General features: G+C 43.1%; 1 protein-coding gene across 3 annotated transcripts in view; it reads right to left on the bottom strand.

The window, feature by feature from the left end:
- The window catches only part of AMOTL1 (angiomotin like 1), a 93,501-nt gene that overhangs the window by 17,008 nt on the left and 60,634 nt on the right, over window positions 1-15,859 (bottom strand). For all 3 annotated transcript variants that reach the window (XM_026675591.2, XM_087966172.1, XM_026675592.2), the window contains 3 exons: window positions 15,064-15,208; window positions 11,340-11,429; window positions 618-763 (listed from right to left, as the gene is read on the bottom strand). In XM_026675591.2, the coding sequence (XP_026531376.2) occupies window positions 618-763; window positions 11,340-11,429; window positions 15,064-15,208 (381 nt within the window). The remainder of the gene's footprint in view (window positions 1-617; window positions 764-11,339; window positions 11,430-15,063; window positions 15,209-15,859) is intronic.

Here is a 15,859-nt window from a genome sequence, read left to right as displayed (position 1 = left end):
TGTTCCACTAATAAATTGGATTTGACTCTCACAGATTATATTTTTATGGTTTAATAAATGTCATTGTTTTCAATGCCTTTTAACAATTTTTGTCGTATGATTTGGGTTATTTTTGTATCGGTTTAATACGATTGGAAAATTAACCCAGCAGATGCTCTTCATACTTTCTGGGCTGTAGGTGCGCCTCCCTTTTGTTTTGGGTTACTCTAGCCACAATAATAAATGCTGAGGACAAACGCTTGCAGATTGGAAGATACAACTGAGTCCAATGGGATAGTCTTAAAAAATTGTGCACAATCCAATTACTATGTCTCGAAATGAACAAACTCCGAAAGATGCAGAAAAGGGCAACCTGAAGGACAACCAAAACAATGAAGGAATTTGAGAAACCATTTTGGGAAGCATGATTAGAACATCTGAGACTCTTTATTAGTCAAAATATTCCAGACAGCTCCAGAAGTGTTGTTGTGTCCTAAGACAAATATCTCCTTTAATGCTGATGTTTAGATTGGTAGCCAACGCATCATCCTTAGCACCAACGGGATAATTTTCCACCCACACCAATCTCAAGGAAAGAAAACAAGTGTCTGTTTATCGGAGATAATTTAACCTCTCACCTCTGCTTCTAATTTGATGACTTTGGCTTGGGCGCTGTTCAGAGCCTGATCCAGGATCTCAATGTGCCTTCGATGCTCCTCATTGGTCAAGCGCAAGGCCGTCAAGTCCATTTCTAGCTTCTCCTTCTCCTTCAAATACTCTTTGTCTAGAAGGGAGACAAGATCAAGGCCAGATCCTTCAGGAAAAAAAAACCCTTAAAATTCTAGGTTTTCAGTATCCAAATTAGTGTCCAGGACTCTTTGAAGTATTTACAGACAGTTCTCCTAGTTTGTACACTCCACGTTGCAAAGCAACTGTTGGTGTCCATCATTATCTTTATTTCTAATTATAGCCCTGGGCTTCAAATATAAACTTTCGAACAGAATACAGGTAATCCATAACATACAACACTTCAGCAATTAGAACAATTAACCAATGGAACAACTTGCCTCTCAAAGTTGTAAATGCTCCAACACTGAAAGTTTTTAAGAAGAGATTGGACAACCATTTGTCTGAAATGGCATAGGGTTTCCTGCCTAAGCAGGGGGATGGACTAGAAGACCTCCAAAGTCCCTTCCAACTCTGTCTATTCTATTCTATTCTATTCTATTCTATTCTATTCTATTCTATTCTATTCTATTCTATTCTATTAGACTGTTTGAAGTCACAAGCACACACTGAATAAAGTAGTTTGGGACAGTTTTTCACACAAGTTAGGTAGCCATTTTATGAAAAATGAAAATTCAATTCCTAGCAGTGTCCACAATGCCTGAAGTAGGACTATCATATAGCAAGTCCTTCCCTTTGCCATGGACATTTTTAGAACTCCATCGTTTAACTACCTCAGTAGATGGCTGGGTAAGGAAAAAGGCAGGAAAAGGCCATATGTCTTAAAAGAGCCCCCTGAAAAATTGCCACCATGGTGTAGCAGAAAGTATTTCCAACTAAGCCAGGAGATCAGGGTTCAAATCAGGGGTGGGCTTCAAAAATTTTAGCAATGGGTTCTCTACCCAGTTGCTGGGTGGGCGTGGCCATGGTGTGTGTGGCCTAGTCGGCCTTCTGCACCATGGCAGCGGGGTGTGTGTGTGTGTTGCCCTCTCCAGATTCTGGAGGCTCACTGGAAGCCAGAAATGGGCCCATTTCCGGCCTTCTCGAATTTCCGGGAGACCCGTTTTTCGCCCTCCTTGAGCCTCCATGCTCGCTCTGCACTTACCTGCATCCAAAATGGGCTGTGTGGATACTCCTGGGAGGGGCGGTGAGGGGTGGGCAGGGCCAGCCAAGAGTGGGATTTGGGGGTTCTCCGAATTGCACAGAATCTTAGCTAGGGGCTCTTCCGAACTCCTGCGAACCCCCAGCAGCCCACCCCTGGTTCAAATCATCAGTTGAGCCATTAAGCCCAATATAGGCTAGTTTTTCATTCTCATACTGAGAACTGTACTGGTAGTCTCAACGTACGACCATAATTAAGCCCAAACTTTCCATTGCTAAGCAAAACAGTTAAGTGAATTTTGCCCTGTTTATGACCTTTCTCACCCTAATTGCTAAGTGAATCACTGCAGTTGTTAAGTTAGTAACACAACTGTTAAGTGAATCTGGCTTCCCCATTGACTTTTCTTGTCAGAAGTTTGCAAAGGGTGGTCACAGGACCCCAGGACATGCAACCATCATAAATAAGAGTGATCACCTGACCATAGGAATGCTACAACAGTCGTGTGAAAAACAGTCATAACTCACTTATCAGTGTCATTGTAACTTCAAATGGTCATGAAACAAATGGTTGTAAGTTGACAACTACCCGGATAGCATTTTAAGTATAGTATTTTAAGGTAGTATTTTAAGTATAAAGCAATATTTTTTCCTCAACTTGGCAACTTTAACATGTTTGGATTTCAACTATAAATTCTGAAACAATTGTCTACTAGCCATAACATAAAACTATTGGCTGCAGCTTCAGATGTATATATACACACACACTTTAAAAATTAAGTAAATTATGAGGGAGAATCCTAAGCAAAACATTTTATTTTACCATTTGCATTGTAGTTTCTTGCACTGCTGAAAAGCCAAGCTGTTTTTCAGCTTCCAGTCTAAAATGTACACTTGGTTGTTACTTCCACACATTGAACATATTTTATAGAAGCCCCTGCTATTACCAATACCTGGGGATGAAAAATGACTCTATAAACCTCTGTAAAGCTCTAGACTCTTATTACTTGGAAAACAAGTAATTTGGGAGTGTGGATGGTGGGGGAAGCAATTAGAGACAGAAACAGGTATGGGCCAAAGCTGAGATCTCATTCAACATGACATCTTCCCTTAAGAATTCATCTGACAGCCTCAAGGACAGGACAAATTGTCTATGATCAATTGAAGGCTGAGTCACCTTTACCATTTCCAGAGGCCCACACATTCATTTTAAAGCACTGTGTGCTTGCCTAACTAAAATTTGTGGTAAAACAAGCTGAGGAGAATATATAAAGCAAAGATGTAGGTGAACATTTTAAATCTGATACCTGTAAGAGCCATCTACGGAACAGTTTTTTACAAACTCACCTAGTATTCTAATTTATTATGGGATTTATATCCTGGCTTTTGATCACTCAATGATACATTTATTTACTTATATCATGCCTTAATTATTATTATTTTTACAAATAACTCAAGGCTGTGAACATATCCAACACACCTTCCTTCTCCTATTTTCCTCACAACTACAATCCTGTGAGGTGGGTTGGGCTGAGACTGGCTTGAAGGCACTCAAATAGTTTTCATGCCTAAGGGAGGATTAGAACTCAGGTAGCACCTTCACCACTACACCAAACTGGCTCTCCACCTACATCAGTGGTAGTCAACCTGGTCCCTACCACCCACTAGTGGGCCTTCCAGCTTTCATGGTGGACGGTAGGGGTTTTGTCCCCTACTTTATAAATCACCATTACTGTGGAACCAGTGGGCGGTTAGAGAAAACTTTACTACTAACAGAGATACAAAAGTGGGCGGTAGGTATAAAAAGGTTGACTACCCCTGACCTACAAATACACTCGCATGTACAATACATATTTGCAGAGATCCAGAAGGGGCTTGTTGCTTTCCACATGCGAGCCCTCATAGTCCCAACATGAACTTTTAATAATGAAACATAAAAGAGATATAATTTCAATATTCTTAATTTTTTTTTAAAAAAATAGCAAGTTATTAAGGATGAACCTCCATTTGAGCTGGGATACCAGACAAGATGGAATGTGTGAGTGCATATTTCCACATCTTGCATACTCAGGCGGCACCAAACAGATTCAATCTAGTCCATTCTGGTGGGGAAACTACTTTAGACAAAGCTTGTAAGTAGACTTGAAATAACATATCTGCCGTTGATTCCAGCAAGGCCTTTCTAATATCAACCTCAACTGGGGAGGGTGTTGGGAAGCACTGTTGTGCTTTATTTAGCTTTGCCTCATTCATGTGAACTTGGCACTGAGTCATCGGATGGGAAAGAATTCAGTGAACTTCAGCTGCGGCCAAGCATCCCCAAATAGTTCAGATGCCCCAGCATGAGTTATGTTTCATTGCATGGGGGACATCTTTTGCCTGTTCGTTCTCCAGGAAACACTTATGGGGAGTCCTCGAGATTCTGATAAAGAATCTTCATGGAAGTTAAGGAACAGTACAATGTTCACTAAATTGCTGGCAGGGAGGCACAAATACCTAGATTTGTCATTCCCACCCCTCCATACTTTCCCTCTATTCTGCAAAAAAACCCCAAAGGACAAAGAAAGCACCACATGAGATCACAAAAGGGGGGGGAATCAATCCTGTCATAAGCTTTTCTGAACCTGATGGCCTGCAAAATATGTTTGTTCACAGAATCAAGACATGGGTTGGGCAGAAGATCACAAGATCTCCAATCAAACGTCAGTGCAGAATCTTCTCTAGTATTTCAAACAGATGGTAATTCAGCCTCTGGTCGAAGGCGTCCACGGAAGAGAAACATAGCACCTTATGAGGCAACGTATTCCGCTTCTTAACAGTGCTTAACTATCGAGAAATTCCTCCTATTATCTAACCCGTCTACTTCTCTCTAGTTTCAACCTATTTGGTTTTCATCCAACCCCAGAACCCAAAACAAGCCAACTTCCAACTTTATACGACAACTGTCGTGTCCGTCGAGAAAGGAAGCTCGGAGTCAGTGACTTGGTTTCAGCTCTTTATTGGCTCCTGATACAGCTTAAGCTTGAAGGGAAAAACTGCGGCTTTTTATTCCCGAGCCGCGGCGGCCCCGGCCAATGACACCGCTTCGAATCTCCCGCGATTTGTTTCCACCAATCGCGGGGGATTCGCAACGGACCAATCAGTGCGGCTCGCTCGACCAATCCGGTCGCCGCGCGCCTTAACCAATCGCGACGCGGGCTACGAGTATGTAAATTGACTTGTACAGAACACCCCTCCTCTTGGTTCGGTCCTACGTAACGTAGTCCCGTAGGTAGGCGGGGCTTCGTACTTGTCTACTTGACTTGCGCAGCTTAGTTGTTGTTTGGTTCCCGCCGGTTCGGTCGGGACTTCTGTTTCTCTTGGCCCTGTCGATGGAACCCCTGGAAGGTGTCGCTGGGCCTCTTGTTGCAGCTCCTCCCGGTCTACCCGGGTTGGTCGAGCTGCGACTTTCGCCGCTCCTGCCTGGTCTTTCCGGGCTGGTTGAGCTGGCCTGGCTGTTCCTTCCTGGTGAGACTTCGGGCTGGCTGTTGACTGGTGAGTATTGCTGGTTATTTCCTATTTGATCCTCTGTATCTTCCCTCCCCTCTTGGTTTGTGTTATCGGGTCGTCTGTGTTTGGTTGCGTGTCGGTTGTGTTTTTTGTTCTTGATCTTATTTGATCGATGTGGCGTTTCCATGTTTGTCCGTCGGTTGTCTGTAGCCGGTAGGAGTGGGGTCCTGTCAGTTGGGTTATAGTTGCCGGTACCCATAGTGGGTCTCCGGTAAGGTTTTTTGCATAGACTGCGTCGCCTGGTGCAAAAACCCGGTGCTTGCTAGATGAGTCCGGGGTTTTTCCGGGTTGTATGTGGGGTGTAGTCTGTCGAGTGGTGACCTTAGTTTTCTCCCCATTAGTAATTCTGCCGGGCTTTTGTTAGTCGTTGTGTTAGGGGTGATATGTTGTATTAGGAGCATTTTATTTATTTTTTCTTGTATGTCCCCTTGTTCGATCTTTTGAGGGTTCTTTTTGTAAATTGAACCATCCGTTCTGCCCTACCATTGGCCGGATGCGCCGTCGCTGTCAGTGCGTGTCGTATGCCTCGTTCCGCTAGGAATCTTTCAAATTCCAGCGAGGTGAACTGGGGTCCGTTGTCTGACACGATGACATCCGGGAGACCGTGGGTTGCGAAGAGTTTGTTTAAGACCTTGATTACCGCATCTGTTGTGGTGGTCTTCATGTTGCTTACCTCCAGCCAGTTGGAGTAAGCATCCACCGTGATGAGGAATGTGTTCCCTTTTGTGGGCCCGGCAAAGTCTATATGGAGTCTCGACCATGGTCCCCTGAACTCGCACATCCCCCTAGGTCTCGCAAGGCGGCTATAAAGTCGCTAATGCTCTCGTCCTGCCGCTGGCTTCGCCGATAGAACTCATCCCGCCGGATGAGGATGGGCACAGCGGGGGCGTAGTGGTTCCGCAGGAGTGGCTCGAGATCGGCCCAGTCCATCGCCTTCACGTCCTCTGGCTTCGCGAGGGCTTTGGCCATCTTAAACACTGCGGGCCCGCAGTGTGTGAGGAAGACGGCCCTTTTCTTCTGCCCGTTCGCATCCTTCAAATTGCTACTTTCGAGGAACATCAGGAATCTATCCGTGTACGATTCCCAGTCCTCGGTAGCGGGGTTGAAGGGTGCTGGTGGGGTCATGCTGGCCATCTCGTCGGTCCTTTGTCTTCCTCGGGACACGTGCTCGGTGGTTATTCTCTGGATCCCACCTTCGTCGCCAGTGTCGTGTCCGTCGAGAAAGGAAGCTCGGAGTCAGTGACTTGGTTTCAGCTCTTTATTGGCTCCTGATACAGCTTAAGCTTGAAGGGAAAAACTGCGGCTTTTTATTCCCGAGCAGCGCGGCCCCGGCCAATGACACCGCTGAATCTCCCGCGATTTGTTTCCACCAATCGCGGGGATTCGCAACGGACCAATCAGTGCGGCTCGCTCGACCAATCCGGTCGCCGCGCGCCTTAACCAATCGCGACGCGGGGCTACGAGTATGTAAATTGACTTGTACAGAACAACAACCAATAAGATGTCTGAAGATTGCTAATCACTCTCATCTCTATCTTCTAACATATCCAGTTCCTTTAGCTCAACCTTGGCAACCTGGAGGTGTGTGGACTTCAGCTGCCGAAATTCCAAAGTTGGCTATGGAATTCTAGGAGTTGAAGCCCACACATCTTCAAGTTGCCAAGGCTGAGAAGCACTGCTTTAGCTGTTCTTCATAAGACCTAGTTCACAATCACTATCTTGGTAGCTTTCCTCCAAACTCACTCCAACTACTCAATGCCATTTTTAAACTGCCCCAGAACTCCACAAAGTATTTTAAGTGGGTCCTTGCCAAACAAGAGTAAACTGAAACACGTATTTCCAATATTTCCATATGATAAAAATGGCAACCTAAATCCATTTTATCGCAAAGCAAATGTTTTATGTCCTCAAACATAAAAAAGAGAAAAAAACTAAATTAAACTGAATTCTGTTTAGGCTCGCTGTTATCTGTTCTCCTAAACATTCTGCTCAAAACAGAAACATATAAAAGCCAAGTGCTAGTATTCAAACTTAAGGGAGGGGAGTGTTGAGAAAATTACTGCAAGTCTCCCCCTCCCATCTTTCTTTCTTGCTTCCAGCCTCCTTTGAACCAACCACAAACTAGTCCTCTGAACTGAACTTATGCTGTTGCACCCTCACATAGTATATTAAAGACAATTGCTACTTGTGCACATCATCTTTATTATTTTATATTTGCCTTGTACACTTTGGTTTGTTTTCCTCTTTGCTTGAATTTCAAACATGTTTATTTGCTGTTTATTCAATTGTGCTCAATTTAACTTCACTATAATTTTGTGTTACAATTTTTCCAACCATTAATTATAAGTGAAGGTTTACTGTGATTTGCTTTGCATATCTTTTTACTGCAAAAAGCAGTAAATAAATGTGCTTAAGCCCAAATGCTCTGCTTAAGTTCAAACCACTCTTATATACTGTCACTCTCTTTCTCTCTCTCTCACGAATTTAAACGTTTCTAACATTTTAATTATCTTATTTAATTAACTTAGGTACCGTGGTGGAACAGTGGTTAGAATGCAGTATTGCAGGCTGACTCCATTCACTGCCAGGAGTTCAATCCTGACCGGCTCAAGATTGACTCAGTCTTCCATCCTTCCAAGGTGGGAAAAATGAGGACCCAGATTGTTGGGGACAACATGCTGACTCTGTAAACTGCTTAGAGGGGGCTGTAAAGCACTGTGAAGCTGTATAAGTGTTTTTGCTATTGCTATTACTGTTGTATACACCTGATAATCATTTGGGAAGAATTTCTAAAATGGGCACTCATATTCTAACAGTGCCATCTTACTCCAGATGGTGCTGCATAGGAACACTTTGCTGGTTAACCCAGGATGCCAAGTTCTGTTTTTACCTCAAGATTACACTGCAGTTGGTATTCACAAGGCTGTGAATATCTGAGTATAAATAAATAAAGTCTATCGGATGAGGATCTTCATAATCCTCTTTCTATTCTTGGAAATACTCTATCTGCTATTTGTAGCATGGACCTGTCTGGATTACATAGAGTATTCATGCCAAACATCTGTGGCATTTTGCATGATTTGTCCTTTAAGGAACTACATTTGCTCCTATGTTTAGGATCAATAGCTCAACTCAGTTATGAATTGTGGTAGTTCCAGCAATATTTGTAGCAAAGTGTACATAGCTATACGTATATTTCAGTAAACATTGTCAGCTAAGAAAATAATCCAATCTAGGTTAGTCACTGGGACCAAAAGTTTTGTCTTCCAAGTTTTTGGACTCCTGCTGGAACCCTTCTAGCCTAGAGAGAAATTACCTGAAGATGGGCTCCAGTTCGAGTCCGAAAGCATGGAAGACAAAACCTCTGGTCCCAGTAACCAACCTAGATTGGATACTGCAACATGTATCCTGGGACATGTATGTTCATTCATAAAAAAATAATAAATATTGTATTTTGGCAAATCTTGTGGTGCTGCCGAAGAGTCAGGGTAGGCTGTCCCAGTCCCAATAAGTGGGCAGTTATTGCAATTATTGACTGGGATCTACTGGCAGATCCTAGATTTCTAGTTTATCTGTAAGAATTGTAAATTTAGCTCATTCCTCCTCCTCCTCCTCCTGCCATATCCATCATCAGACATCTGCAATCATGTTGGAAATCCTATTTTTATCAACAGCTGCACGAAAAAGTGCTGTTGGGTTTGGTCCAAACCAGTCCCTTAGATTTTGAAGCCGTAATGTTCTTCTTCTACCTGGACCTTGTTTGCCTTCAATCTTTCCCCGGAAGATTAAGTGAAGGATGGCATATTTTTCCCGGTGTCGCTTCACACGTCCAAAATATTCTTTCGCTTTTTTATGGTTTTGATGATTTCCCTTGGCTTTCCCAAGCGGCTTATTACCTCCTCATTTCTGATTTTGTCAATCTAACTTATAGGTAAGAGCCCCCTGTAAATTTCTCTTGCTCAGATAAAACCTTACAGCTCACAGCTGCTTAGAGGCACTGCACTCTTTAATTGATTGCATTCATCTTTTAGGCTGGTCTTCTTCAAAGCTGCCATCCTGCAACTTTATTGTTTAATGCCAGTTCATAGAAACTAGTTAGGCATTTAGCAATTTTTCCTAGCCCTTAAACTAAGTTCACTCCTTTCAAATTAGCCAGGATTAAATGAAAGATATTCTACAGCAGACCTCTACAATTTGTAATCCACCATGCATCCTTGGTGAAAGCCATTGTGTCATTTACCGCATTCTACCACTGTCACTAGATGGACAAAATAACACTTCTCTGTAGAACACCCAGTTGTAAATTCACAACTATAAAATGTCTGAAAAGCTACTGTCTCAAGTGATTTCCACACTTAATATAATAAGCCTAAGAGTAAAAATGAGAATCAACACAATGTCTAAACAGAACCTGGATGATCAGGGGCATTAATGCTCTGAAATAGGACAAAATGATTGTCGTCTTTTCAGTGCTTTGTCAGGCTGAAAAAGTAGGGCAGGAATGGCTAAATACACCATCTACGATTCTTCCTACAGCCTCACACAGCATCTATGTTTGGAACTTTAGAGAAAAAGACAGCAGTCAGCCTATTTTGCCCCTTAGGAACAATGACAATGATTTGAAGGCTGTTCTTGCCTGTCCCTTATTACTAATGAGTTGGTTTCTATTTCTTTCTTTCTTTCTTTCTTTCTTTCTTTTTTTTTGCATCTCCACAAATTTGGGCCAAAAGTTCATACTCCAGAGTTTCCCACCCAGGGCAATGCTGTTCTTTACCTATAAATGCATCTTAAAAGATGACTTAACATTATCATGAAAGGAGATCTATTTGGTAATGAGGGGCACTTGTGGGCTAGGGAAGAGTTCTCCAACTTCCAGCTTTGAGGACCGGTGGAGGGGTGAGAAGAGGGGATGGTTCCTCGCGAGTGGCTGGAAGGCATGCATGCCTTCCATTCACACAAATGGATCACACATGCACATGCTCGCCTGCCGCTCGCGAAAGTAGGGATGCACATTCGTGCTTGCGCACTGTTTCCGTGGTCTGGTTGCAAACACCTAATGGTGGTTGGGGACCCCTTGGCTAGGGGATTAAAGCAGACAGAGCCACGACAAGTCTTATTAAAACTAATTAAATGCAATTAATGCCATTTTTCCTCAGGTATATAATAAGCATTTCTTTCTTTTGCATTAAAAAATTAATGGCAACCCTGGGAATGGCTTCCAAGGGCCACATGAAGTCCTGCAGACTTAAGATTTTTCATTGTGGTTCTAAGTGTCTCCTTTGGGCTGGACAGAAACAAGGAAGAATAAAAAGTCAACATGGCAGCCATCCCTCTGTGGGCAATGCTCATTTTTCAGTATCATTTTGATAATTTACCATAGAGGCTGATGCAGAGAGCATCTACATGTTGGGGATGAAGAATGCAAATATCCATGGCACGTTTTAACAAAACATGAGCCACGGTGGCGCAGTGGTTAGAGTGCAGTATTGCAAGCTACTTCTGCTGACTGCTGGCTGACTGCAATTTGGCAGTTCAAATCTCACCAGACTCAAGGTTTGACTCAGCTTTCCATCCTTCCGAGGTGGGTAAAATGAGGACCCAGATTGATGGGGGCAATAGACTGACTCTGTAAAACCGCTTAGACAGTGCTGTGAAAGCACTGTGAAGTGGTATATAAGTCTAAGTGCTACTGCTTTTGCTAAAGGCATCACATTTAATATGCAGAACCGCTTTGGGTTCTGCGTGAATTTTGAAGGAATTTACAAATCAGGGGATGGGTTTCTTTTTCTCTCTCATATCTTTTCACTTCCGTTAAAAAAATCTTCCCACTTTTCCCTCCCCAACCCCCTAGCATAAACTGCTACAACAATCTCTCCCGAAAAACAGGACCAAAAACAGGGAAAAAAATCCAGATGCTAAGAAATGAAGTGAAATCACATAAGTTTACATTCCAATGTAGGTCTAGCATACATTAACATGGCACTCACTCTGAGAGGCATAAAGATCCTCTGTTGCCTTATTTTCATGTCCCTCAAACTCTCGGCTGGCCAGTTGCCTATTTGCAGTCTCCAGTCGGTCTACACAGGAAGAAGAAAGATTTCAAGAATAAAATATATCAGTGTGTATTGCCCTGAATGCTTGAACGGTAAGAGGCAGGTTAACGAGTATGACATTTAAAAACATTAAAGAGAGATTCAGAGGGAGAGAGAAACTAATTTAAAATAGCAGCTAGAAAGGCAAAATCATACAGGAGAATAAGGAAGAATGACGTAAGTCAAGGGTAGAGAGTCTCTTCTGGGGAGTTCGGCCTAGCTCAATTTTCTCAACCCAGAACATATCAAGGAGTGTTTGGAGGGAAAGCTGATTCAGATCCTAATTTTGATGTCTGTGAGCCAAAAGATTCTTTCTGCTGATAAATAGCACTGGATTCCAAGCAAAGGGGGTATTCAGCAGGTTCTGACCAGTTCTGGAGAACTGGTAGTGGAAATTGTGAGTAGTTCGGAGAATCAGCAAATACCACCTCTGACTGGCCCCACCCCCATCTATTCTCTGCCTCCCGAGTCCCAGCTGATTGGCTGGGACTTCTTTTGTTGCCCTGCACAGGAGAACGGAGCTGGAAAGCAGGTTAGTGGGGTGGGGAGGGAAAGAGATTTTGCAGTAACCTTCCCCTGCCACGCCCACCAAGCCACGCCCACAGAACTGGTAGTAAGAAAAATTGCATCCCACCACTGGTTCCAAGAAAAAAAATCTTTATGGCAGAGAATTTCCTATTTCTGTCATGTCCCCTGCAGTGTCTCGTCACCTTGTGACTGGTTTTTTGGGGAGCACAAAAAGGAGAACCAAGGAATCTCTACAGATTCCCTCTTTTTTTGCAATAGTTGTGGAAAAAAATAAAATAAAAGTAGACGTGGTGGAATGAAGCTGCAGCCAAGAGTTTATGCCGTTGCTAGTCAAATAGGAGAGAGAGAGAGAGAGACAGATTCCAAATCCAGTCAGGCAATGCCTTCTTTTAGGACCAACCCAAAATGCACAATTCTGCGAGCAAACTTTTTGGTTCTCATTCCAGACTGCAGGACCAGTTACAGGAAGTCAGATTCAGGTGCCAGGTGAAACTTCCTCAGTGTAAGAGCAGATGGTCTATGGAACCATTTATCCAGAGAGACAGTGGGCTCTCTTCACTGGCTGTACAGGTAGTTTTCAACTTATGACAACAATTGAGCCCAAATTTTATGTTGGTAAGTAAGACGTTCGTTAGGGGAATTTTGCCCCATTTAACTACCTTTCTTGCCTCAGTTAAGTGAATCACTACAGTTGATAAGTTAGTAATCCAGTTGTTAAGTAAACCTGGCTTCCCCATTGGTTGTCAGAATGTCGCAAAAGGTAGATTCCATGATTCCATGACACAGCAACAGTCATAAATATGAACCAGCTGCCAAGCATCTGAATTTTGATCATGTGATCGTGGGGATGCTGGAAAGGTAATTGTGAAAAACGGCCCTAACTCACTTTTTTCAATGCCGCTGTAACTTTGAACGGTCACTAAATGAACTGTTGCAAGTTGAGGACTACCTGTATTCAATTAAAGCTCACAGATGTAGCTATTTGTGGATGTTATAATATGGATCCTAGCCCTGAGAAGGGGATTGGCACCAATATAAATGCCCCCTCATACATTCTGATTTTCATACCTGGAGAACCTCCATCTATATTTTACAATTCTGGCTTCCCCTAAACTAGGGATCTCCAAATCTGGCAGCTTTAAGACTTGTGGACTTCAACTCATAGAATTCTTCAGCTAGCCAAGCTGGCTGGGGAATTCTGGGAGTTCTAGTCCACAAGTCTTAGAGTTGCCAAATTTGAAGAACCCCTGCCCTAAACCATAATTAGTGTTAGCAGACAATAAGACTTGTATATAATTAACTGAAAGCAGAAGAAATCCAGGGTCATGTTTAGGTCAAGCAATGATAAATAGAACCATTAAGTCATGCCAGGGAATAATTTGTCTGGTCTCTAGCCTGCCAATATACAAGAGAATATGATAGCTTATGATATCTTAGAACAGGGGCCCAAATCTCAAGGTAGGGCCCCCACAATACCCCAGAATCATACTGCCAATGCCAAAATGCTTAATTGTTATCGTAACAATAAGTAGAAATGACTAAACTGAAATAGCATTTTACTGCTTTTACAGGGCAAAGTGGAATCATTTCCATTTTTAAAGCTCCTGAACATCCCCGAGTATTGCAAAGCAAAAATGTCCATACGCACACAATTCATATCACTGGAGGCAGACACTTCTGTGGCCAGCAGGAAGCCTTATGGTTTACAAAAAATGTGCTGTTGCTCAGTACCCCCATTCTCTACCCCAAATCATCTTCTGATGTTGGATCAAAATTGAAATAGAATGGTCAGTTGATAGTTCTTCTATCTCCTAGTTAATGTGATGCTGGTGTCATGGCCCCGTCAGAGTCTGAATCCGAGGAGGAAGCCAGAGAGCTGACAGGGAATGGGAGTGTGGCTCTGTTGGCTGTGGAGGAGGCTGGGGAAGGGCAAAGTCCAGCTGGGCAGAGCAGGGAAGAGATAGAACAAGGGAGAGGGAGTTCAGAGGAAGGCCTAGGCCCACACCCTCTTCATCCTAGGGCACGCAGGGAAGAACAGAGAAGAGAGCAATGTGGGTTGCATGGCTTACGGGGGAGAAAAGGGCCCTGACTCCCTTCATTAGCCACAGCTGGGAAGACAGTTGATAAGAAAGGCAAGCTGCATTCGGCAGGCTGCCGTGAGCAAACGTGACTTTATCCTGTGTTGTCGTGGCTTATATGTGTTCCTGGCGTCTTCCCAACCATGTGAGTTTTGCCATGCCTTCAAGTCTGAAATTCTTGCTCCTGCCCTGCCAAACTAATTACTTCAGTTTGGCTGCCAAACTAATTACTTCAGTTTGGCTGCCAAACTAATTACTTCAGTTTGGCTTGTTTGGACTTTAAGTTACAGTTTGTTTTGCTCATGTTTTGAACTTAATTTTCTGCAGTCAAAGGCTGTTCCTGGGAGAGTTTTTCTCCAGCCAGAAGGTAACCTGGACATTGGGGGCAAAGTTGGAGATAATAAAGGGACTTTCATTGCTTATCTGACTGTGTTGCTTTTGTGCCACGCCCCGGGTCATCACAGCTGGTTTGTGAGATAGATTCTAGATTAAAGATCATGGTCTGCACAGAATAGTTCAAGCATGCTTTATATAAACTAATAAAATTTATTTGCCCTTGTGGCATTCTAGTCAAAATGTACCAAAATTGACCAATATCATCCTTGCCATTAATAAGGCATGCTACATGTAGTCTGATTATAACTAAATATGGTAAACTATCTTACACCTTCTCTGTGTTACTAAAAACCACCCGATAAAAGCCTGGATTTACTAGAGTTATGACCATGGCAGAGGTCATAAGATTGTAGGTCCAGCTAGTGACAATCATGGGAGGGACGGGTTAGAAACTGGAATGTAATAGTAGTAAAAATGGTGAAGAAATATGAATTAAGAAATGAAAGAACATGATACAAAAGTAATGAAAGAAGTTCACTGTGGTGGTTTGATCATAGAGTTTGATCATAGAAATCATAAAACGGAGGAGGAGGAGGAGGAGGAGGAGGAGGAGGAGGAGGAGGAGGAGGAGGAGGAGGAGGAGGAGGAGGAGGAGGAGGAGGAGGAGGAGGACATACCATGCAAGTCCCTGTTGAAATCATGGAGTCTTCTGATTTCACTTTCAAGTTTGTTTCGCATCGCCTTGTCTAGTGACTCTCTCTTGGTGGTGATTTTCACCAGGTCCTCATAAGCTTCTGAAATCCTCTGAATTTCCATTTCAAACTAGGATAAAGGAGAAATTGGTATCCTAATAAAAGCTGAGTAGGATGCATGTCAACCATTGACAAATTTTATACACTACCTAGAAATTTTGCCAGCCCTGTACCACTTCTGTAACTTCGCAAAATGAACTCTTTTACAACCATGTCCAAATGGGAATCCTTCCACAAACATTAAAAAGTTCAAGTAATGCTGAAAGCAATCACTTTCCCAATCATAGAGAAATATTTGGGCATGCCAGTGGAAAGCCTGAAGAACAGGGGCTTTCCATGCAACGGGTTCCATGTAAATTTTAGGTCAAAGGAGTGTTGGAAGACATTATCTAGTAGCATACAGGAAATTGTTGGATGGGGGGAGATAATTTTGCCTGCCTCTCACCTTTATTTTTATGTCTTTTACACAAAATCACACCCTTAATTTTGCCCCCTTTTTAGCTGTTTGGGAGCAGGAGTGGGGGGGGGGGGAGAAATGGGACCAAGTCTCCTCCTAGAAACTTTTGAGTCTCCTTCTACTCCTCTTCTTTCCACTCCTCAGGTGCTGAAGATGCTCACATGACATAGATCACCCATTCTTGTCTTCTGCAGCTACTCTAGTTCATAGGAGTTGCTTTCTCCTAAGCTAGATTGCTGGTTCATCATCCCCAAACATAGGCTA

Source organism: Notechis scutatus, chromosome 5 (assembly GCF_049901735.1).
Source record: "Notechis scutatus isolate UNSWTSFEM ecotype Mainland chromosome 5, rNotScu1.2, whole genome shotgun sequence".
Taxonomy (NCBI): Eukaryota; Metazoa; Chordata; class Lepidosauria; order Squamata; family Elapidae; genus Notechis; species Notechis scutatus.
The sequence above is the reverse complement of the archived record's forward strand: the minus strand, read 5'-3'. Positions and strand labels throughout refer to the sequence as shown.